This window comes from Adiantum capillus-veneris, chromosome 13, assembly GCF_014529385.1.
Source record: "Adiantum capillus-veneris isolate H3 chromosome 13, ASM1452938v2, whole genome shotgun sequence".
In the NCBI taxonomy this organism is placed as follows: domain Eukaryota; kingdom Viridiplantae; phylum Streptophyta; class Polypodiopsida; order Polypodiales; family Pteridaceae; genus Adiantum; species Adiantum capillus-veneris.
Window position 1 is genome coordinate 50,747,185 of NC_140943.1, and position 24,991 is coordinate 50,772,175.

The 24,991-nt window shown below is 47.1% G+C and overlaps 1 protein-coding gene across 1 annotated transcript in view; it reads left to right on the top strand.

The window, feature by feature from the left end:
- Positions 1-24,991, top strand: part of CNX5 (co-factor for nitrate, reductase and xanthine dehydrogenase 5) — a 77,597-nt gene that overhangs the window by 43,504 nt on the left and 9,102 nt on the right. The window contains exons 4-9 of the mRNA XM_086526759.1: positions 5,790-5,854; positions 5,985-6,059; positions 6,164-6,242; positions 6,328-6,366; positions 6,442-6,550; positions 6,670-6,788. Coding sequence (XP_086382885.1) covers positions 5,790-5,854; positions 5,985-6,059; positions 6,164-6,242; positions 6,328-6,366; positions 6,442-6,550; positions 6,670-6,788 — 486 coding nt within the window. The remainder of the gene's footprint in view (positions 1-5,789; positions 5,855-5,984; positions 6,060-6,163; positions 6,243-6,327; positions 6,367-6,441; positions 6,551-6,669; positions 6,789-24,991) is intronic.

The following is a 24,991-nucleotide window of genomic DNA, read 5'->3' on the forward strand; positions in this document are numbered from 1 at the left end:
AGGCACATTATCCACTATGCCCACTGGTTAGACTGTTCGCTGGTCGGCCAATGTAACTGTGAAGGGAGCAGGGCGAGTAGGCTGTAGACCTAGAGCTAGCATAGTGAACTCGGGCATCAGTTTGATGCCAGATCCACCATCCACTATCACTCCTGAGAATTGCCGACCTAAAACGGACATTGTCAGGCGAGAGCTTCTATAATCAGTGAGTGGAGCAACAGGATTGGATATCATATAGGACTCTGACTGTCGAGTCGAAGCATGTCATAGAGGGACACTTGTTGGAAAGTGTTCTTCAAGACTGTCTCTGCTGTATGCTTCTCTTTTTCTACCTGTTGTTGTTCCTCTGGTACTTTGATCTTTTGTAAGTCAGCAACTGCTTCTAAGAAAGCCCCATCAATATCGGAGAGCATAGTAAAAGATCCTTTCTTAGCACTAGGGGATGGCATGTCAGCTGCTGGAGGAGGTGTAGGCATTGGGGAGGAAAGGGCTGTACCTGCTGGAAGATTGAGGCCGAGGGCTGCCCTCTGAGCTCGTGTGAGGACACCAGCTGGCTCCTCTACCAGCTGCAACTTGTCTTGAGAGGCAATCATATGGGCAGAAAGGGGTGGCTTGGGGTTGGTACTAACTGCTATCAAATTGATCTTGGGAAAGGTGAATTCAGGTTGGCTCTGACTTGGGCTCGCAGAGGTAGAGGCGCGTTGTTTTGGACTAGTGTAGTGATCCTGAGCCTCAGGGCAAAGTTGGCACGGAGAAGAGCCTTCTGGCAGAGGGCATTTGCTCTGATAATGCCCATACTCTCCGCATCTGTAGCAGAGTATGGGCCGATTGGAAGGACGAAACGGGGGACGAGGTGGTTGCTGCATGGAGTTGGAGGCTGAAGTGTAGAAGCTCTGAGGGGTTGAGGTGGCATTAGCATTATAAAAACTTTGAGTCGGGAAAGTTTTTGACATACCTTGGACAACAGGGGTATTGAGCAAAGGTGGCATGTAGTTGGGATGGCTGTAGTGGGAAACCATGTTGGATGATGGTGGTAACCCTTGTTGGAGAGAAGGACCAAGACTTTGCTGTATTTTGTGCAATCCCTTTAGGTAGTAACAATCCTTGTCCTCATGTCCAGATTTTTCACAAAAGTGGCAGTAAACCCGAAGGGGGCATTCCTGCGGAGGGTGCCGTGGAGAGCGGCATGAGCTACACCAAACCGTAGCCTTAGTCTCTTGCTGACACTTGAGCTCTTCTAGCTCGCGCTTAATCTGTTCCAATGCCTCATGATTTGGAGGCTTCTCTTGTCTAAGAGAGAAGGACCTCTCCTCTTGAAGAGCTCGCTGTAACTTTAGGGCTTCCAGTTCCCTGCGTAAAGAAGTTAAAGGATCAGCAGGACTACCTTCCGAGAACACAGAGGGAGTTTCTATGTGAGGAGAGTTGTTGAACAGCTTCCTAGCCCCCTCTATCCTAGTAGCAGCTGCGATGAACTCCTCGAGAGTGGCGTCGGGTCGGAGACTCTCTCGGAGTTTTTGTTGAGAAGTTTTGGGAAGCGCCTTCTCCACCCACTTTTTAACCATGAATTCACCGGGTTGTTGGGGGAGCTTGGCCACCAGCGACTTAGTTTTAGTCATAAGCTCTGCAAAAGTCTCCTCAGGCTTGAGCACCATGTTGGCCAACTCATCCAACACCTTCTCCTGGTAGTCACCCGGCCTGAAAGCTGCACAGAACTGCTGTCTTAAGGTTGCCCAAGTTGCAAAATGGTTCTCTGCAAATTGACTGTACCATTTATCTGCTAGGCCATCCAGGGTGGATGGAAATAGTACCAAATAAGCATCTTCTCTGTTTAGACCACGTCCACTACAGAGAGATACAAATCTTCTTGCATGGTCGTCAGCATCTTCTGAGGACAGCCCTTTGAAGGTAGGGAACTTGATGTTCACCTTGGCCAAAACACTAGCTAGTGGCTCCATGATTCCTTGCTGAGAGCAAGTCTGTTGCACAATAACTTGCTGTAGCAGAATAGGAGAGAGCTTTTCTGGAGAAGGTGATCCCGAAGATGGGGAACCTGATGACGAAGGAACGGGTGATGTGATATGTGGAGGTATAGGTGATGAGGTTGAAGGATTTCTACACGGCGTCAAAGGTCGTCTTCTGTGATAGTACTTCAGAGGGCTCAGTAGTGGGCTTTGACGCTCAACTGACGTGCTTGTTTGTGTTATGCAGTGACCTCCAATCCAACCAAGCTTTGGGTAAGAGAACCTTGAACTGGTTGAAGACTGGTCTAGACTCTACTAGACCAGACGAGTGACTAGACCAACTGGACCAGGGACGAGGGACGAGGAGGACTAGACCAGGGTCGAGGGGTCTAGACCAGAGACGAGGCAAGTTGGACCAGGGCGAGAGGGGACCAGGCCAGCAAGGCGAGAGACTAGACCGGCTAGATTAAGCTATCAAGGGTGAAACTGGACCAGACCAACAGGCTGCACAGGCGAAGCGAAGAACCCAGCTACTCAACAGAGTGAGACTTCAGTTGAGGTCCCATCGTGATCGCCAAAATGAGAGCACCTGTAGCGCGGATAATGCGTCGTGCTCTCTACAGTGTGGGTGCCCCTCAATGCAATGTGCGTGACAATCTCACTCAAACAAATGAAAACTCTCTCAAACAGAATGAAACACAGAAACAACAGATAACAACACAGAAACCATGGATAACAACAGAGACACAACAGTGGACCAGAACATGTGGACTTGAATAGCTCAAAGAACCATGTACAGACTCTAGCGTGGCAGCACACTCCGCTCCAGCCCAGGACTCACAGGTACAAATGGGGTGTCGAGGCTCAGATGTGCAGGGATGGTGAAGCAGTGCTCTGTGTAAGACTCCTTACCTCCCGAACGATGCTGGACCAAAGGTGAAGAAGAAGATAGTGATCACCAACCGCTACTACTCATATGTACCACCGTAAAGAGCCACCAACGGCTCATAAGTGTCAGCCATGTGGTGACCTGGCCACGAGGTCCACTAGACCACCGTCGGTCGTAGGTAGGTACCCTACCACGTGTCACTCCCAGACCAAGGTCCGTCCAGTGTGAACCAGTCCCAGTGTAACCCACTGTCCAACTGTATGTCCTGTGAAGTGACTGTAGCCCTGCTACACCCACTACTCACACACACATTGTAGTCACACACAATGAAGTGCAAAAATTAGCCTCCTTTCTCAAATTGGGCACCCCTCATGGGATGAGCATGGCAAGTGCACCCGGAGCCGCCATGTGTCCAATTTGCCTCTTTTGAGTTAATTCCTAGTACCCACCAACTTATAAAGTGTAGCGAGGGGCCTAAATGACTTTGAATTGAGCCTAGACACCCTTTTATTGCTCGGATTCCAGTGCCGATTGGCCCGACCATCTCGTGGCGACCTGCCCTTCTCGACTGCGGGTGAAACTCTTGGCCGACGGGCTATTTCACACTGGCCACACAATGTCTGGCTATTTGTGACTTCAAAAAGAGGGTCCTAAAAATCAAATAAAAATCAAGGGAAAGAAACCAACAACTAAGGTTATTGGTTGCCATAGCCTCATGACACTTGCTTATCCTTGGCTTGGTGCTGTGCGCTCATAGTCCGTGTCTGCACTTGTGCTCCATCACTAGATGAGAATATACTAATCTGCTTGAATATTCCCCACAACCCCTTTTTCATTAAACATCCCTTGAATTTGGTTTGCCAAGGGTGAAACCAGTCTGCGTTGAACTTCCTAATTCCCTTCTCCTCTATTTGTGTGAGTTTAGAGGGGTCATAGCTTAAGAGACTCTCCCAAAGTTAGTGTCTGGCTTCTTAGAAAAGCACAATTACGAAGTTATCTCCAGATGTGATGAATATGAAAGCATACATCTTAAAATTGTTGTGCTCGGCTGCAAACTTTGGATTTTAGTCGAGGGGGGGAGAGAGATTGAAAATTTTCCTTGACTTGCTCTTATATGAAGTACCTCTTGACTCAAGGTGAAGTCACCCTCCACAATCTTCTTCTTTGCTTTGATCTAGTTTAAAGTACCTTTGAAGCTTTGTTGGGAGTTATTTGATCCTTGAGGCTCTGCTGGTTTTCCAGAAAGGCTCGCAGAGAAAGTTGTGAAATTCTCCTTGTGAACTTGGAGGTCACGGCTTGTGGGAATTCCTTCTTAGGTGGGACTGGAGCTTGGAGTCCTTTCTTGGATAGCCAGTTGTGAGAACAATCGGCTCGTGCTCGAAAGAGGGGATGGATCTTGGAGCTCCTTGTGTGAGAGGATTGCTTGTGCGAGTGGGCTCGATGGACCCAACAGGGATAAAAGCCCAATTTAAAGTGCAAAGGGAGCTTGAGAGCGCGTGCAGGATGCAGCCCTAATGGACCTGACCGGAAATATGCATGAGATTTGAGTGATAGCCTTCATGTCCGCCTAGCTTGCCTCACTAAAATAGAGTGATTTGACCTGAGGGTCAAGAGCCTATTCTTGGTAGGCTATGCCACTTACCTCCATGTGGGCACCTTGTGGTGTAGGATACCCAAACAATCTCTTTGATCTCGGCTTAGCAGCGTGGAAACCCCATGCGCGTGCACACACGCACGCACGCACGCACGCAAGGGATTAGTGCTGAGGCTAACAAAACCTGATTGCATAGCTTGGGGATGCTAATGAGAGCTCTTGTTGCGAGCTTTTTGAAGCATGAAATCCCTTTTTGAATTGGAGCTTCAGGGTATGGAGAAATTATGCCAAAAAACTAGCTAAAATGCAGTGTGCACTCCTAATTATGCGATTAATAGACCTACTCTTCCTAATCGAGCCTACCTAGCCATGGAGGGTAGTGGCCTCTTGGGTCCACCGAGGACATGCCCACATATAGCTAGATCAGAGCTAATTAGTGAAAGATGCAACTAGCTAGGATAAATACCAATGGATCTTAACAATGATTAAGAAATGTAAATCATCCTTAATGGCTCTGATACCATTTGTAGAGTTTAGGGAGGATAAATTAGAGAATCATTCATGGCATTGACATAAGAATCAACACTTAATCACACATTGGAGAATGGAGTAGAGCGTAGACACAAGCTTGAGTACTAGATTGCGTCAAATTGAGTACAAAGACGCCCATTATATAGCTAGTGTAGACATCTCATCTAGCATCATACATGACATCATATGGAACTTTAAATCAGCCCAAATCCACTTGTGAACTCGTGGGTGTCCTTACAGGCTACTCTAGGGACCTTTTAACTAAGTCTAGGTGAGTCCACACCCTCTAAAAATGGCCCTCATGGTACCTATACCCCTTAAGTGTCTTTTCCACATGCTACCCCATGGTTCCATGCCACCTAGGCATCCCATTATACAAGGGTGTTACACACAAGCATAGGCTAAAGCCCATAAACCTAACAACGTTTACAATTCATAGTTGGTTGTTTGGTCTCAGCGTTTTGGGGCCAAATGAGCTCCGTACTAGCATGATGCATGCCACTATGGTGCTTCAAGTATATGGCATGCATTTCTTTTTGGTCGTGTGACCTCTATATGTTTTATATGCATTTTGGTAATGACTTTCCCATATAGAGAGAGAGCGATCTGAAAAGTCACCAGTGTGGTAACTCACTGGCTACTTCTGATGTTTAAATCAATGACTATTCTCTACTAGTCAATCATCTACGAGAGATGGACAGATCTGCATGACAACAGTCTTTTTTCTATGTACTTTCTCTGCAGTCCATGCAGAGGAAAGTACCTGGATTGATTATTTTTTCCATGTTTCATACACAAATTTTCCTGTGTGCAGATTATACACTCTGAATCTTCAATTGGCCATTCCAAAGTGCAATCAGCAGCTATGGCCTGCCGCGCGTAAGAGATTTTTTTTTAGGAAAATTGCTTGTAACACTGATTGGCTCTTTTTTATTTTGATCTGTGCTTTCTCTCCAAACTTTTTTTCGAACACTATGTTGAATCATAGCTATCTTTATTTTTGTCACAGGATAAATTCAACACTAAAGGTTGTGGAGCACCACGCACAGCTGACGTCATGCAATTCTGTGGCTTTGATCAAAGAGTATCTTTTCAATAAAGCTTGGAAACAAGAGCAATCAGCAAATCTCTGCTGTTAATGTTAGGAGAGTCTTGAGTTTTGGTTGAAATGATTTGACATGAAGAAAGATATGATGTAGTAGTGGATGCTACTGACAATGTGCCCACACGTTATCTCATCAGTGATACTTGCGTTGCTTTGGGTAAGGTGTGTAAAAACAGATTTCTAATTACAATACCTCTTTTATTCTACCATTTGTTGCCCTGACTTTCCATGCTTCATACCTTTACAGCCTCTGGTGTCAGGTGCTGCGTTAGGTATGGACGGTCAGGTAGTGGCACTCAAGTTTTCTTTGGATAATTTGAATGCAAGTTGGAGATGTGATAGTGACAGTTTTTGTGTGCAGCTGACAGTGTACAATTACGAGGAAGGCCCTTGCTACCGTTGCCTGTTTCCTGTGCCTCCTCCACAAGGAGCTTGCCAACGTTGCTCTGATAGTGGGGTGTTAGGCGTTGGTAAGTAGCTGACGACTGCAGTTTTGTTATTGTTTGACTGCAACAAAAGGCTTCGTAAATTTTTTCAGAGGTCTCTTGTTTGGGGTTCAGATTTTGTGTTTGTCTAATGTTTTGGCAAGTGCCTGGAATAATTGGAACCTTTCAAGCACTAGAAGCCATCAAAATTGCAAGTGGTGTTGGAGATCCTCTCAGCAGAAGAATGTTGATTTTGGATGCCTTGTCAACTTCTATCCGTGTGGTACGAAGTTCTAAATTTCAATGTCCTAATCCTTTCTTCACTTTCATTGAAGTTGAAGCGTAACTTCTAGCGTTTGAGTTGTAGTTGTGCTGTGCTTAAACTTACGGTAGCCCCGCAAGTATCTTTGCGACCCTTTGCATGATTGGCCAACTTGAAGAAACAGCTAAACTTGCCGAAGTGGCATACAGATGACAAGAGATGGTTGGAAGCGCTACCATTTCTATTTAGTCAGGTCGTGCTGACTGAGCAAACGATATCAGGTAGCGAGTCAAAGAACATGGGATAAGGATCTTGCTATGCTTTCAATCTATAAAAATTGTCACGTGCGCACTTCACTTGCGCTACGTGGACATGCTTCTGCTACAGTCTAGCGTGAGTCTTAGCTTAGAACCTATCCTGGCACCTTTGTGAGCCTCTAGCAGAACGTGCATGTCTAGGCCGGTCATAGTTGCATACCCTCTCTTGCACAGTACCGCACATAGGCAATTTACCGCATGTGAACCGACCCTTAGCATGGTATTTTTTAATAAGTTATTGTCAGCCTATTATTTCCTTGGTCGCGGGGGGCTGATTTGTGTCTGCTCAAGCAGCCTTCAAGTCACCTATATATGCGTGCCTTTGGGCGCTAGAAGAAGCAGAAGAGGCAGCAAAAGAAGAAGGGCTTGCAGCCTCAGAGCTTGCAGGGCCAGAACAGCCAGCGTTTTCAGCCTCCTCTCATCCAGCGTATTCAGCCTTTAGCATCAGCGTTTTCAGCCAATGATCGCATCAGACTTCAGCCCCTAGCCTCGTCATGGTTGCAGATTCCAGCCATCGACGTCGCTAGTGTTTCCGGCATTCAGCCATAGCTTCGTCGTTGTCATTGTCATCGTCGTCGACACAGTACCCCAACATCTAGTTCCCCTTGTGTTTTGGCTTGGCCCTTGCCTAGCTCAGCATAAGGACCCGCAATACCCCATAGTACCCCCCAGTACCTCGTCGTCGTGAGCATCATCGTCAACGTAGAACCCTTCAGTATCTCGTCGTTGTCGTTGTCGTCGTCGACATAGAACCCATCAGTACCTCCTCCTCCTCCTCGTCGTCGACATAGACACCATCAGTACCTCGTCGTCGTCGACACAGAACCCTTTAATACCCCGCAATTCGCAGTACCCATCAATACCTCAGCACCCTTCAAAACCCATCAGTACCTCAGTACCCCTCAGTACCCATCAATACCTCAATACCGCAGTACCCTTCAGTATCTCAGTAGTACCCAACATCAGTACCCATTAGCATCTCAGCATTTAGTCATTGTATCAGCATTGTGCAAGTACTTGCTGATACAATGACTAAAGAAAGTACTTGCTGTGGCAACAGAGGGTTTGGGACTCGACATCCCTGTGTCGTCTCTTTTCTCTCTCTTGTCTCTCTCTTTCTTTCAGTTTAGTACAGTTCTTTCAAGTGAAGTAAAGTGTCCCTTGTGTTTGTGCGGAGTACTAGATCCGAGCTAAATCCATAAACACTTCCGCTGCACCTGACATTGGTATTAGAGCTCTGTGCGTGCTTCGGCTACGCAAACTCAAGGGAAGAGCCAACCCAAGTATCCCAAGAACCCAAAGAACCTCTCTCAGTTTTTTTCCTTAAAGAAGCTTCACGTCCCTACCCCGAACTTATTAGCCTCTCATCACCCTCAGTCTCATGCATCCAGTACCAGCTCCCATCTTCATTGCCATGTCTTTGAACGAAGATCGACATCGGATACACGAAAACCCAGATCTTGAGTACCAGGATCTACTTGCCTCTCATGCGGATAGGGAAGGAGTTGGAGACAGGATCCCTAAACCTCTTCTGTATTCACATTCGCATGTAGCGTGCATCCACTTCCGTTGACATGGAACCATTGGAAATACCTCCGAACACCCTTACCTTTCATCTTCACCCGCAATGTCTTCACGACAGGACTATTCGAGTGGTAGTACTTGCTCGCAAGGGAGAGTCAACACCAAGGTTGGTATTCAATGACAGTAGTACGGCTACCTAGTAACTCGTGTGATTAGTGTTTACATCGCAACAGTCTCTACATCCGTAGTACCCACCCGTTTGGAGGAGTTTCCATCGGCTTATGCATCCACAAGCATCAGAAGCAGTCAACATCAGAAATCCAGAAAGAATCCACAGGTAGAAGTTTGGCAATTGTGCCTCACCTTTAACAGGGGGGGAGGTCACGTGCGCACTTCACGTGCGCTACGTGGACATGCTTCTACTACAGTCTAGCTCAACAGACACTCTTTCTCCTTGAATCATTAAATTATCCTCCAATTGGATCGCATTGGTGGTGACTGCTTCCCGAGTGGTGATACCTCTAATGACTAGACCATTGTAGATATCCTCATGTCGTAATCCCCTAATGAATCTATCAAGCAATTGGTTATTGTTGAAGCGCTCATTTGGATTACAACGAGAATTCAAATGCTTCAAGCGACTTATAAAGTCTCTCACCGACTCTCCTTGCTCTCGTTGGGCTTTCTCGAGCTGAGAGGCTACACCCCAAAGCACTCCCTCTCGTATGTATTCTTTCAAGAACAGTCTCCTAAGAGTAGGGTAAATCGTTTTTTCTTCCACCCTTAGGGTTCTATACCAATCCCCAGCCTTTCCACTTAAGGTTAGGCTTAAAGCATTGCTCTTATGTAGGTCATTGTATTCTCCTAGAGAATCGCATATTTGTTCAAACACTTCGATATGCTTCCTCACATCCCTGTCTCCACTAAATTTTTGTGAGAGCTTGGCTATTTGTACTGCCTTACTTCTAGGCTCTCTATCAGGTGTATTACGCATATTCTCAGCAATAGATCGACCAATAACTTGAGCAAATGTTGCCAAGTCACCTAAGTGAGCAGGCACCGTGGGTGAAGGTGCTCCAGAGACTACATGTGGAGTAGATTCAAGGAGAAAGAGTGTCTGTTGAATTCTCGTTGTAATCCAAATGAGCGCTTCAACAATAACCAATTGCTTGATAGATTCATTAGGGGATTACGACATGAGGATATCTACAATGGTCTAGTCATTAGAGGTATCACCACTTGGGAAGCAGTCACCACCAATGCGATCCAATTGGAGGATAATTTAATGATTCAAGGAGAAAGAGTCTTAGCTTAGGACCTAGCATGGCACCTTTGTGAGCCTCTAGCAGGTCGTGCATGTCTAGGCCGGTCATAGTTGCATACCCTCTCTTGCACAGTATCGCACATAGGCAATTTACCGCATGTGAACCGACCCTTAGCATGGTATTTCTTATTAAGTTATTTTCAGCCTATTATTTCCTTGGTCATGGGGGACTGATTTGTGATTGCTCGACCAGCCTTCAAGTCACCTATATATGCGTGCCTTTGGGCGCTAGGAGAAGTAGAAGAGGCAGCAGCAGAAGAAGAAGGGTGTGCAACCTCAGAGCTTGAGGCCAGAACAGCCAGCGTTTTCAGCCTCCTCTCATTGGCGTATTCAGCCTTTAGCATCAGTGTTTTCAGCCCAGAACAGCCAGCGTTTTCAGCCAATGATCGCATCAGATTTCAGTCCCTAGCCTCGTCATGGTTGCAGATTCCAGCCATCGACATCGCTAGCATTTTCAGCATTCAGCCATAGCTTCATCGTCGTCGTCGTCGTCGTCGTCGACACAGTACCCCAACATCTAGTACCCCTTGTGTTTTGGCTTGGCCCTTGCCTAGCTCAGCATAAGAACCCGCAAGAACCCCTCAATACCTCGTCGTCGTCGACATAGAACCCCTCAGTACCTCCTCGTCGTCATAGAACCCATCGGTACCTCGTCGTCGTCGTCGACATAGAACCCCTCAGTGCCTCGTCGTCATTGACATAGAACCCATCAGTACCTCGTCGTCGTCAACATAGACCCCATCAGTACTTCGTCGTCGTCATCATCGTCGACATAGAACCCTTCAGTACCTCAGTACCCCACAGTACCCCTCGATACCCATCAGTACCTCAGCACCCTTCAGTACCCCTCTATACCCATCAGTACCTCAACACCCTTCAGAACCCCGTCAATACCTCAGGTACCCGCAGCACCCCTCTGTACCATCAATACCTTAGTACCGCAGTACCCTTCAGTATCTCATTAATACTCAGCATCAGTACCCATTAGCATCTCAGCATTTAGTCATTGTATCAGCATTGCATGGGCCTTCCTTTGAGGGACATCGGTAAATGGCTGTTTTTTCCTTCACCCTGAAAAGTAGAGTTTGGTTGGCGGATCTCAATGAAGAAGATGAGCAGAGTAATAGGATAGTCCTTAGGACTTCGGAAGTTACCGGAGATTGGCAACATAAACATTGAAACTCTCTTAGTGTAGAACTTTATGTTAATGCAAAATCTAGATGGGCTTAGATCATGTCTTTGCTGTGCACTTAGGTTAGGCTAGGCAGAGCTGTGCCCATCAAGATTGGTTGGTAATAGGTCTCCTTGCTCCTTAAACTTGGGTTCAAATTGCTTCATTTTCATCCATGAGGCATAATTGTTTGGTTTTTTGATTGCCTTCTTTGTCTGCAAATCTTGAATATCCTTCTTCAAATCCACGATCAACTTGCCGCCACCTATCTTCCAAAGCTAAGCATTGAGAGCTTGGCTTAGATTTGTTCTCACGATCCACACATACACTATGTGAGGGTTCTTTTGCAACATCGAGTGAGAAATCTAAGGAATCCCAATAACTTAATTTACTTGACTGGCAGCTACTTGGGTCTGGTTGAATTTCCTTGGCCAATGGTCAAGAAACTTACTTAGTGACGAAGCTTCCTTGTTGGTAGCTATAGTGTGTCCTTGGGTTTTCTATGAAACTGAATTGGGCCTTAATTACTAGAGAGTTGCTAAATCGATAACTGTGCAAATTAAGGATAAGAAACAAACAAGAACTTGACAAATTGACATATGACACATTGTCGAAGGCTGGATTTCTGAAGCCGGCCTCCCATCAAAAGGTATTCTTTATCACTTGTAATTACAAAACATGAGAAACAGAAACTTTAGGACTTTTTGGAATCAACTGAAAGACTTCACCATTTGAGTCATATGATTCATGAAGCTCGAATTTGCTGCAAAGTCGTGTAATCCCAACGCCCCTCTCAAAGGCATCTGGTTACATAAACCAGGTAGCCTTGCGGGGAGGGAGAGAGATGAGAGTTGGAAGTCCGTGCATAATTGATATACATTCAGCTAATTTTTTCGATTTAATGCTTCTTTTAGTGCTAGGCTTCATTATGGCTTGAGTCTGCCCTTATCTCCGGAGTCATGATAGAAACTCAGTACGCTGAACTTTGTGTTGATGTATGCTCATGTGTGTGTGCGTGTGGTGTGTGTTGTGTTTGGGAGCATATTTTAGTACGTAGTTCTACACCCACTATTGGGCACTGACGACGTTAGTGGGGATGTCGTGGTATTTAGAATACTATGCATGATGGAGCTGATGGTTATATTGTCTTGTGGGTGACTACCATGGGTCTATACCTTGCACTTTCCTTTAAGGGTGAATCTGGGCTTATCCTGGATTCATCTAGGCATACATCTAGGCATATTCAGCCATAACGAAGAAGTGTTTTGAATAAAACTTTTCACGTTCTTTTTGCGGCTATAGAGTTTCTAATACATGATCATGAGAATGCATTAGACAAAAAGAAGAGCTCTTTGAGTGCTGCATGATGATTGTGAGCACACTATAGCCTTCAGGGAGCAAAGCTATCATGTTCAACGAGCCAAAAACAGAACTTCTATATTGTTGTTCTGATGGAGGTTTTGATTGCTTCATAGGGGAATAGAACTTCGCTTGGCATCCTCAACATACTTCTGGAACACTCCTTGTGGAGAGTCTGGAAGACGATTCTTGCTATGAAAGTGCGCACATGTGATTGACTGATTGCAGGACTCTCTCTCTCTCTCTCTCTCTCTCTCTCTCTCTCTCTCTCTCTCTCTCTCTCTCTCTCTCTCCTAGTGGAGGAGTGCACCACTTTACTAACTGAGACACTCCATGGTGCAGCATCAGAGGCATACTTAACACACTCAGCCGGGTCGGAGGCGACATTCTGGGAGCATGCCTAGAATAGTTGGTATGATGAGGAGTGCAGAGAGATGAGAGCCCAGATCTAGAGCGATCTTCTTTTAGGAGTCATCACTTACACGCAGTCTCGGATTGCTTCCCGGCCCTTGTGCGACGGAAGAAACAAGCTTACTTGGCCCAGATGGAGCGAGACTTGTATCAACCGTTCTTGAGTAGAGACTCAGGAGAGGCATGCATGTTGATTCTTTCATGAGCACTCCCCTCCCATAGTGATTACTTCTTCTGATGTGTGGGGCCAGTATGCGACATCGTTATATACAGTTCTTGGACAAGACCGCCTTCCAGATCCTACAGAGCCATGCCCACCTACCAGCACCTTCTTTACCATTGAGATGGTAAAGAGAGCCATTGATAGGATGAGGATCAACATGGCATATGATCATGATGGTATAGTAGCAGAGCACTTTATACATGCTAGAGATATGCTGGTAGAGGTTCTTGCAGTGTTGTTCAATGGTGCCATGTGTGAGGGGTTACATGAGACTTGGAGGTTGTCTACTATTGTGCATATGTTCAGGACAGGTGATCCTACAGAGCATGGGAATTACCGCACTATTATGGTTGGGCACACCTTGGCACGGTTGTATGCATCCATTCTTGAGCAGCAGTTGAGTAATTGGGCAGAGGGTGAGGGTGTACGGGCAAAGGGCCAGGCCGGTTTTAGGAGGGGTTTATCCACTCTTGATCATATTCTGACTCTCAGAGCCATCATTGAGGAGGGAAGGTCACATGGGAGACGGATTTATTGTAGCTTTGTGGATTTCTGCAAAGCATTTGACATGGTACCGAGATCTTGATTGATGCGTAGACGACAGGAGATGGGGGTGCCCATAGTGTTGATTTGGGGGATTATGGCTCTATAGAGGTCTGTGATGGGACATGTACACATCCCTGAGGGGATATCTGATTTAGTTCACTCCACCATTAGGGTGAAACAGGGTTGCCCATTGTCTCCTACTCTATTTGGTATGTATGTTGATGAGGTGTCTGATTATATTGACAGAGAGGGTGATAGAGGTGCCCAGCTGGCAGGGACGTGGATCCCATTGTTGTTATATGCTGATGATATTGTGTTAATCTCTGACTCACCAGAGGGTATGCAGCGACAGTTGGATGCATTACACAGTTTTGCATAGGATAGTGGATTGTCTGTAAACCTTGGTAAAACCAAGGTTATGGTGTTAAACACCACATCATAGTGGATCAGGAGATCAACACCGACTTTCACATATGGTTAGGAGATTGAAAAGTATACAGATGCATACACTTACCTTATGGTTGTCTTCACTGGGCCGAGGTTTTCTTTGGGGAGAGCAGTAGAGACTAGACTGACTAGAGCTTATGTAGCCTTGGGACGCTTGGAGAGGATGTGTTCGCAGGTTCAGTTCCAGGAACCTTGGACAAAGTTAGTGTTCTTCGATACTTTATTAGCCTCAGCTATGTTATATGGGGTGCAAATATGGGGACCTTCTGTAGGCCCTTGGTATCTATGATCTCTCGACTGATCAAAGCCAAGGCCTCCGTGCCTCACGCTATCATTCGAGCAGAGCTAGCTGCCTCTCCTATGGAGATTGAGGTGCTTACCAAATCAGTCTCCTTGGTGCACAGCTTGTGGGATACTACTAGAGACAGATACGCTAGACTGGCCCTTCAGTCTTCCAGACAATTGGCTCTTCAAGGGGACACTTCATGCTGGTATGCACAGATGACATCATGGTTTCAGATGCATGGCTTCACCATGGATAGGCTGCTCCCTTTCAAGTACTCTCTTCAGACACCCTGGATGTCGCTTACACGGGGCGAGATTACTAGATTCATTTGTCAGGACTTGATCCAGTTGGATACCAGGAGGACATGGATAGAGCTGCCACAAGAGTTGGGCACGATGATGGCTTTCTATAGAGAGCATCTTCTCCACCTCACAGGAGATGGGTTTGTGATTCGACCCAGCTACATGGACACGTATGTCTCATGGTTTGCGGTGTGCCATTGGTCAGATATGCACATCCTCGCATCAATTGGAGATTGAGACTGGTAGATTCAAAGGGATACCAGCAGACAGTAGGATATGCCGCTTATGCAAGCTAGAGCCAGAGACAAAGCTACATTACATATGTCATTGCACAGTGTACTATGAGATTCGGGGCCGTTTTCACTGCCTATTCAGAGAGGGTTTCGGTCCTTTAGGGTCATGAGTTGTGAGGATCAGAGATGTCTTGGGCTATACCTACTTGAGTTACACAGATATAGAGACACTTTACTGGGGAGAGCTAGAGAGAGAGTCTCACAGACAGATTACAGATTTCTTTTCACTAGATATGGGACAGCCAGAGGAGCGGCCATCACTGCAGAGCTCGGCCCACACTCATTCGACCACTACCGGCACTCTCATCGACTGAGCATTGGAGCTAGAGAGATCCAGATGGCCACGATTGAGGAGAGGGGCTATAGAGCATCGATGGAGACTAAAGCAGAGGATTCGAGCCATACTCTCTTGACATCGAGAGTGCAAAGGAGGAGGGATTCTAGTAGTAGTATTTTTGTTCTAGTTCTTTTGTACCCAGACATGGTATGAGATTCACTATTTTGTAACGGATTGGTCTCATAGGTCATTTTGGCCTTTTGAAGACGTTAATATAACATCTCTCTCTCTCTCTCTCTCTCTCTCTCTCTCTCTCTCTCTCTCTCTCTCTATGTGTGTGTGTGTGTGTGTGTGTGTGTGTGCGCGCGCGCGCAGACCTCACAGGGCGGCCACCCTTGGGTTGTGCGCAGCAGGCCGTGCAGAGGGGTGGTCATAGAGACCTTCAGGTTCCAGAAACAGAATTGCAAGGGGGGGGGGGGGAAATTTTTCAAAACTTTTTAGAAGGGCACACAGACTATACGCAAAATGTATCTTTGACATGTATGCTTGATGTGGGAGAACATGTATAGATAATGTGGAAACACATCTGCGTATAGTGTGGTCTTCTTTCTGCCTCTCGTTTTTGGCGGCTATCAAGCATGAGGAAACAGAATAACAAGACTCACCCTTTAGAGGATGCCATTCAAAAGTGCAAAGAAGAAATGACCGAAACAATTAACAAGATCAACTGCTACCTCTTGGGCACAATAAAGATGCTCAAAGAGCGCGTGTTGGTCCACGAAAGCAAGATAACTGCATTGGAAGATCATGTGACAGTCGAAGATAAAGAGATTGCGTCACTCAAGAAGGATCTCGCCGAGGTACGATCACGAAACACACTTGAAGAGGGAGAACTGCAACCCTTAGTAATAAAAGAACTCAACAGGATTAAAGAGCAAGTGCGGGCCATCAAAGAGGGGGAAGAGCAACACAAAGAAATGACGACTTCTTGGGTAAATGTTATTACAAAGACTCAACAGAAGGCGGATGAGGCCGAGAAATGGATCGAGGTTGCCAAGAAAGGAAAAGGCAAGGAAACAACATCCACATCCACCATTATTAACTTGACACTAGAAGAGGAGCAAAGAAGGCGTGTGCGCGCTTTACATGTGAGAATTTGTGGCCTTTAAGACAAAGATAACGTGACGAAGAGGTAAAAGATCTCATGGCTTTGATGGGGGTTAATGAGCCGATGCACACAAAAGCTTGGAGAGTGGGCAATAAAAAGAAAATGGAAGCAATGGGGAAACCTTGAAAAAAAAGGCACTCATTCTTCGTTTTCCCTCCATGGAAGTGAAGGAATTTTGAAGAAGAGACCCTACTCTTAAGAAGACGGGCATCTTTCTCGGGGATGACCTTACCCTCTCGCAGATCGCTCATATGCAGGAGGTAATGCCGGAGGTTAGAGTGGCAAGGGAAAAAGGTAAGATTGCCTTTTACCGAGATGGAAGAGTGGTGAAATTGGAGCGACGCTCCACATGACGGTGCGAGACCTATGGGACCACACTCAAAGTTTCTACCTAGAATAGTAATGGATCTATGCGCCTTGATGTGGGTGCTTTTGAGGATAGTTTTACTGGGAGAGACATCGTCTTCTACTCTGAGACACATCAGGCCCTTGCGTAGTCTATACCTCACATCAATGGATACAGATGGGAGACAGCCTGCAGACAGGAGACACGATCAGAGCACAGAGGGCGGGGCTCAGGGGGGGAGTGGCGTGTTATTCAGGGAGGAGTTGCAGCCGTTTATACATATAGCCTGCAAGAATGAGCAGGCTAGGTACATGTGGGTGAGATTGAGAGCAAAGACAAGAAGGTATCTTTACATTGCTATTTGCTACTTTCCCCCGAGTACGTTACCACCTAGAGGATAATTCCCTTTTCTATTTTGGATGATGACATATGGGAGTTCTCTAGGGATGGTGACATTATCATCCTAGGGTACTTTGGATGATGACATATGGGAGTTCTCTAGGGATGGTGACATTATCATCCTAGGGTACTTCAATACTAGGACTGCACATCACCAGAGAATGTTTTATGATACTTCAGAGGAGATGCTGAGAGAGCTGGATGTTGCAGAGATGAGCCTGTCTAGACTATCACAGGATGTGGAACATACCAAGTATGGACGACACTTGATAGACATGGGGGCTGCACATGGATTGGCCATTTCGAATGGCCTACAAAAATTTCGCGCTGCGGGAGGTTTTACATGGTTTCCACACATACATGGAGCTAGCACAGTGGATTATGTCATGGCATAGCCGAGCTTCGTCTCTAGTATCTAGGATCTCATAGTTGGACCAAGACGTGTTGGTGTGGCAATGGATCATGCCCTTGTGTCGATGACCATCTTTTTCCAGTTTAGGGTAGCACACAGGCCACGTGTAGCAGCCCCTACTCGCTACACCTTCACAAGGGAGACGGACTCTGTATATATAGATGGGATCTACAGATGCCTGTGCATTGAGGAGCCAGGGCGACCTCTGGAGGAGCTTACTACTATACTGACACAACATTACATGATGTAGTAGCAGAGGCATATCCACACACCCAGCCTGAGCAAAGACGTTTTGGGAGCACGCCCCAAAATAGCTGGTATGATGAGAAATGCCGCGAGACAAGAGTATCATGATGGCTTAGTGGCTGAGCATTTCATGCATGCCAAAGATCTACTAGTAGTTATGTTCAACCGTGCCATGTGTGAGGGCTTGCCTAATACTTGGAGCTTATCTTCTATTGTACTTATCTTCAAGTCAAGAGACCCTATGGAGCTTGGGAATTATCGCACTATCATGATTGGACACACATTGGCACGATTGTACGCATCCATTCTTGAGCAAAAGTTGAGTAGATGGGCAAAGAGGGAAGGGAAATGGGCAGCCAGGCAGGCAGGGTTCAGGAGAGGTTTTTCTACTCTTGACCATATCATGACACTCGGAGCCATTATTGAGGAGGGCAGATCACATGGGAGACGGATCTATTGTAGCTTTGTGGACTTCCGCAAAGTATTTGACAAGAGCCAGACTGATGTGCAGACTACAGGAGATGGGAGTACCCATAGAGCTCATTTGGGGGATCATGGCATTATACAGGTCAGTAGTGGGGCATGTACGCACCTCAGAGGGTCTATCTACACTGGTTCACTCCACTATTGGGGTGAAGCAAGGCTGCCCGCTCTCTCCTACTCTATTTGAAACCGGCCCGTAGGGCGGTAGGCGTTGGCTTTCACCCGAAATTCTTTACTTTAGACACACACAGAGTACTTTGCAAAGGTAACCTGTAACGGAGATTAACACCTAAGTACACACACGGCTCGGGAGCTAGAATGCTCCGAGCAGACGCCGACAACCTGTAGGCCCCAAAATTGGCGCCCCTTTCGGTATTTCTTTATTCTTTAACAGAGGGAATAAAACATGTGATCTCCTACAAGCTGCCCCGCACAATCTAGGCTAAGAAACACCTGTTCTGGCCCGATTTCGGTAGCATAACTTTACTAGGACGCTTCACAGTCAGTATCCCCACGCAATAGGTGACTTTCCCGACGCATACGGACACTTTGCAAAACCTGGAGCGAATCTGCAGCACGCTGAATTCTCTGTTTTCTGCCCCGAAAATGCGCGAGTTCACCCGTACAGCGGTCCCCTCTCGTCCCGAACCTCCTGGGGATATTAGGGTCCGTTTAGGGCCGAAACCCTGAACCTGCAAAAATACACAGCAGGTTGTAATTCCCTGTTTTGGGCTCCGTTTTGCGTGCCGGTCGCATCTGTAGCAAGACCTCGAGCTCCCGCACATGTAGGGCTCCTTGCCCTTTGAACCGGACGAGATTTCTGATGTGAAACCTCTCCGAATTCACATGTACCTGCGGGGGATTAGCCGCTAGCTAATCCAATACCTCTGCAAGAGGCTCTTGCCTCGGGAATCGCGCATGAACCCACATAACTGTACATTGGTCAAATGAAAAGCCCACTAGTGGGGCATAACATACTGCTCGTAGGGGGGAGAGAGAGCAGTGCGTAGCGTGCAGGGCATCACTCCTGGCACCGCACTGTACATAAGAGGGAAAGGAAGCACTCTATAGCTCTTAACCTGTGACAGAGAGTTGCAAATGAGCCTCCCAGCTATAAAATCAGCGCCAACTCTTCCTTGCATTGGAAAGTGCACAAAAATGTGACACTTGGCGCATTTACAAGCATTTTCCTGTTTCGGGTTCGCCACTTAAAAATATCCCAACTGGTCGCCCAGTTGACTTCGTGGCAGAGTTGTAAAATGTTCCCCTAGTCATACCGGAGGTAATGACGCGAACACATTTCGTGGCCCAAAATAGCAGTTCCCTAAGTTTTAGGAGATGATTCCGTTGGGCTCCCTGTGGTCATCTGACCATCTATCCTCATTGGGACCGCATCCAAAAGTGCAATGTGGCCCAACTGTCGGATACTTTCTGTTGGTAGTCATACCTTGACTTTGGGCCTTTATTGAGTTCACTTCCTAGTATCCACCAACTTGCTAAGTGCGACGGGGGGACCTATATGATCTTTCTCTGAGCCTAGACATCCTTTTACCATACGAATTCCAATGCCGACCACTACCCATCTGCGGGTGAAACTACTGTTCACTTTGGCCATACAATGTCCGACCGTTTGCTACTTCAAGAAGAGGGTCTCAAAAATAAAACAAAACCCATTGGAAAGAAACCAACAACTAAAGTTAGCAGTTGCCACGTCCTCATGACATAGTTAATAGTTGCCACGTCCTCATGACATAGTTAACAGTTGCCACGGCCCCGTGACACTATTTGTATGTGGATGAGGTTTCTGACTATATTGAGAGAGATGGTGATAGAGGTGCACAACTGGCAGGGACATCGATTCCACTATTGTTATATGCTGATGATATTGTGTTGATCTCCGACTCTCCAGAGGGGATGCAATGTCACTTGGATGCTTTGCATAGGTTTGCTCTGAAAGTGGTTTGTCTGTCAACCTTGGTAAAACCAAGGTTATGGTGTTTAATACCACCCCACAGTGGATCAGGAGGTCAGCACCTGCATTATTCACATACGGCCAGGAGACAGTAGAGTATACAAATGCTTACACTTACCTTGTGGTGGTCTTTAGTGGACCAACATTTTCATTGAGGAGAGCAGCAGACTAGACTGACCAGAGCCCATGCAGCATTGGGTAGATTGGAGAGGATGTGTCCACAGTTTCAGGAGCCTCGGACGAAGCTCTGGCTCTCTGACACTTCAGTGGCTTCCGCATTGCTCTATGGAGCTGAGATTTGGGGACCCTCATTGGATCATCATCGGAGGTCGGGTCGCACTGATGGATGGGGGGACATGGAGAAGCCTCTAGTCTCTATGATCTTGCGGCTTATTAGAGCCAAGGCTTCAATACCACGCGACATTATTCGAGCAGAGTTAGCTGCCGCTTCATTAGTGGTTGAGGCGCTCACCAGACCAATCTCCTTCATACACCGCATGTGGGAACTTCCCAGAGACAGATATGCCCGCCTAGCACTTGAGTCCTCTTGAGAGTTATCCATGCAGGGAGATACAGCATGCTGGTATAGGGAGATATCATGGTTTCAGGTGCATGGGTTCAGCAGACATATTGCCCCCCTTCTAGTACTCATTGGATGCACCCTCTTTGACTCTTACACAGTCCGAGATCACGAGGCTCATCCGCCAAGACGTGACTCAGCTAGACACTAGGAGGACATGGATACAGCCAGCATAGGAGTTGGGCACGAAGATGGCTTCCTATAGAGAGCATCTTCTCCAGCTTACGGAGGACGCTTTGTGACGAGACCTAGATACATGGACACCCACTTGTCTCATGGGATATGATGTGCTATTGGCGAGATACGCACATCTTCACACCAGCTTTGGGCCGAGACTAGGAGATATAGCGGAGTACCAGTAGAGGCGAGCCCCCTGTGTCACATGGAGCCTGAGACAGTTGCACTACACATGCCACTGTTGAGTCTACTATGAGATACGAGGCCGCTTCCACTGCTTGTTCAGAGAGGGCTTTGGACCACTTTCCAGAGTCATGGAATACGAGGAGCAGAGATGCCTGGGTTTGTTTTCGCTTGAGCTGCGCAGACACAGAGAGAGCCTGATGAGAGGAGAGGCTAGCCAGTCTCAGAGACGGATCACAGATTTCTTTAGAGTAGACAATGGACAACCGGAGGAGCTACTACCACATTCTCCTCGCACCAGAGGCACGTTGATCGATTGAGCGATCGAGTTAGGGAGATCCAGATGCCCACGACTGCGGAGGACTACAGAGCATCGACGGAGGCTGCATCAGAGGATTCGGATCACTTTGGCCCGACATGCACGACGCCCGGTCAAACTACTGACCGTGGAGGAGATTGATGAGATCCTCCAGCGACCGATGCTAGTTCTCCTATGATTTAGCTCTTTCTGAGGATACACCCGCATTGTGTAGTATTAGCCCCCCATTCCCCCCCCCATCACCACTCATATCCTACACAATCTCAGGTAGTTGCTTAGTCCACATCTAGCAGCTTAGGATTCCTTAGTATTTTTATTTTGTTACTCAGAATTTGTATCAGATCCACCACATTGTAATTTTGTGGTCTCATAGGTCACTTTGGCCTTTTGAAGACGTTACTATAACATTTCATTTCATTCTCGGCATGGAGACTCTTCCATGAGCACTTCACTCCTCTTGCCATCACTTCTACGGAGGCTTGGGGCCAGTATGCATCATCCTTGTACACAGTGCCTGGACAGCCACCTCTTCCCGACTCCCCTGAGTCATGCCCACACATGTGTGCTTTTTTCACCGTTGAGATGGTGAAGAAGGCCATTTATAGGATGAGGACCGGGAGAGCATATGATCATGATGGTTTGGTAGCAGAGCATTTTATACATGCGAAGGATTTCCTTGCAGAGCTTATAGTGATGATGTTTAACTGTGCCATGTATGAGGGCCTACCTGATACTCGGAGCTTATCCACTATTGTGCCTATCTTCAAGTCTGGAGACCCTATGGAGCATGGGAACTAGCGCACTATCATGATTGGACACAGTGTCATGGTTGTACGCATCTATTCTTGAGCAGCAGCTGAGTAGATGGGCAGAGTGGGAGGGTGTATGAGCCGCAGGGCAGGGAGGGTTCAGTAGAGGTTTTCTACTCTTGATCACATTCTGACACTCAGAGCCATCATTGAGGAGGGCATGGCACATGGGAGACGGATTTATTGCAGCTTTGTGGACTTCTGTAAAGCATGACACAGTACCCAGAGCTAGATTGATGTGCAGGCTGCAGGAGATTGGAGTGGCCATAGAGTTGATTTGGGGGATCATGGCACTATACATGTGAGTAGTGGACATGTACGCACGTCAAAGGAGCTTCTACTTTAGTTCACTCCACTATGGGGGTGAAACAAGGATGCCCACTATCTCCTACACTGTTTGGTATGTATGTGGATGAGGTATCAGACTACATTGAGAGAGATAGACCATGGTGATAGAGGTGCCCAGTTTGTAGGGACATGGATTTCACTGTTGTTATATGCTGATGATATTGTGTTGATTTTTGACTCTCTAGAGGGGATGCAACATCATTTGGATGCATTGCACAGGTTTGCTCATGATAGTGGTTTGTCTGTCAACCTTGGCAAAACCAAGGTTATGGTGTTTAAAACCACCCCACAGTGGATTAGGAGATCAGCACTGACATTCACATACGGTCATGAGACAATGGAGTATACAGATGCTTACACTTATCTGGGGGTGATCTTTACTGGGCCTATATTTTCATTGAGGAGAGCAGCAGAGACTAGATTGACCAGAGCCTATGCAACATTGGGTGGATTGGAGCGCATGTGTTCACAGATCCAATTTTAGGAGTCTCGGACGAAGCTCTGGCTTTTTGACACTCTAGTGGCTTCTGCATTGTTATACGGAGTTCAGATAAGGGGGCCTTCCGTGGACCACCACGGGAGGAAAGGTCGCACTGATGGATGGGGAGGTATGGAGAAGCCTCTGGTCTCTATGATTGCACGGCTTATTAGAGCCAAGGATCGATACCACATGACATTACTCGAGCAGAGCTAGCTGCCCCCCCCCCCCCCCCCCCCCCCCCCCCCCCCCCCCCCCCCCCCCCCAGCGGTTGAGGCGCTTACCAGACCAATCTCCTTTTTACACCGTTTGTGGGACCTTCCCGGAGACAGATATGCCCGCTTAGCACTTGAGTCCTCTCAACAATTAGCTTTGCAGGGAGACACGACATGCTGGTATGGAGAGATGACATCATGGTTTGAGCTACATGGATTCAGCATGGACAGACTATCCCCCTTCCAATACTCATTGGATGCCCCCTCTCTGACTCTTACACAGTCCGAGATCGCCAGGCTCATTCGTTAGGACATGACTCAGCTGGATACCAGGAGGACTTGGATTTAGCCGACACAGGAGTTGGGCACGAAGATGGATTTCTATAGGGAGCGTGAGGCCCAGCTCACTGAGGATGGCTTTGTGGTGAGGCCTAGATACATGGAGACCCAACTTATCTCACGGGAGACGGTGTGCTATTGGCCAGATACGCACATCTTCACACCAACTTCGGGTGGAGATTGGGGATACATTGGGGTGTCAGCAGAGGCCAGAACATGCTCCCTATGTCATACGGAGGCTGAGACAGAGTTGCACTATGTATGACATTGCCCAGTTTACTATGAGATACGAGGTCGCTTCCATTGCTTGTTCAGAGGGGGTTTTGGACCGCTTTCCAGAGTCATGGGGTATGAGGACCAGAGATGGCTAGGATTGTTCTTGTTGGAGCTACGAAGACACAAAGAGAGCTTGTTGAGAGGAGAGGCTAGCCAGTCTCAGAGACGGATCAGAGACTTCTTCTGTAGAGCGGATATTGTGTTTCTGGAGGTGCAACGACCACAGCAGAGCTCATACTCTCCTCACACCATAGGCACGCTGATCGACCGAGCGACTGAGCTTGGGAGATCCAGGTGCCCATGGTTGAGACTACACAGCATTGGCAGAGACTATATCAGCGGATTCGGGTCACCCTGGCTTGATATGCACGACGCCCGATCAGACTATTTACCATGGAGGAGATTGATTAGATCTGCCAGCGATCAATGATGTACTTCCTGTGATCCTGATGAGGTTTGTATATCATGCTCACTCTTGTATCACTTCTATCTCAGCCTTGTATCAGATATTGTATGAGAGCCCCCCCCCCCCCCCCCCCCCCCCCCCCCCCCCTTCCCCCACACTTACCATCTAGTAGGTAGGGATTTTTTATATATTTTTCAGCACCCCACTTTTTATCTTGTGTACCCAGACGTTGTACTAGATTCCACCATGTTGTAACTCTGTGGTCTCATAGGTCATTTTGGCCTTCTGAAGACGTTAATCTAGCATTTCATCTCTCTCTCTCTCTCTCTCTCTCTCTCTCTCTCTCTCTCTCTCTCTCTCTCTCTCTCTCTGTGACACTCAAAGAGAAGTCTCAGCCCTCAAACAGGATGTTGCTAATTGGACTATTTTCTTATTTTTAATGATTAATTTCTTTTTTAGGATATTTTATTATGTGCACTAAGAACTGTTAAAAGGTTGCAGCTACAAGAACTGCCATCAGGAACGGACAACTCTGATGTGTCATTTGATGGGTGACGGTAAACATCGCGAAGGAGTTCCCGTACGTTC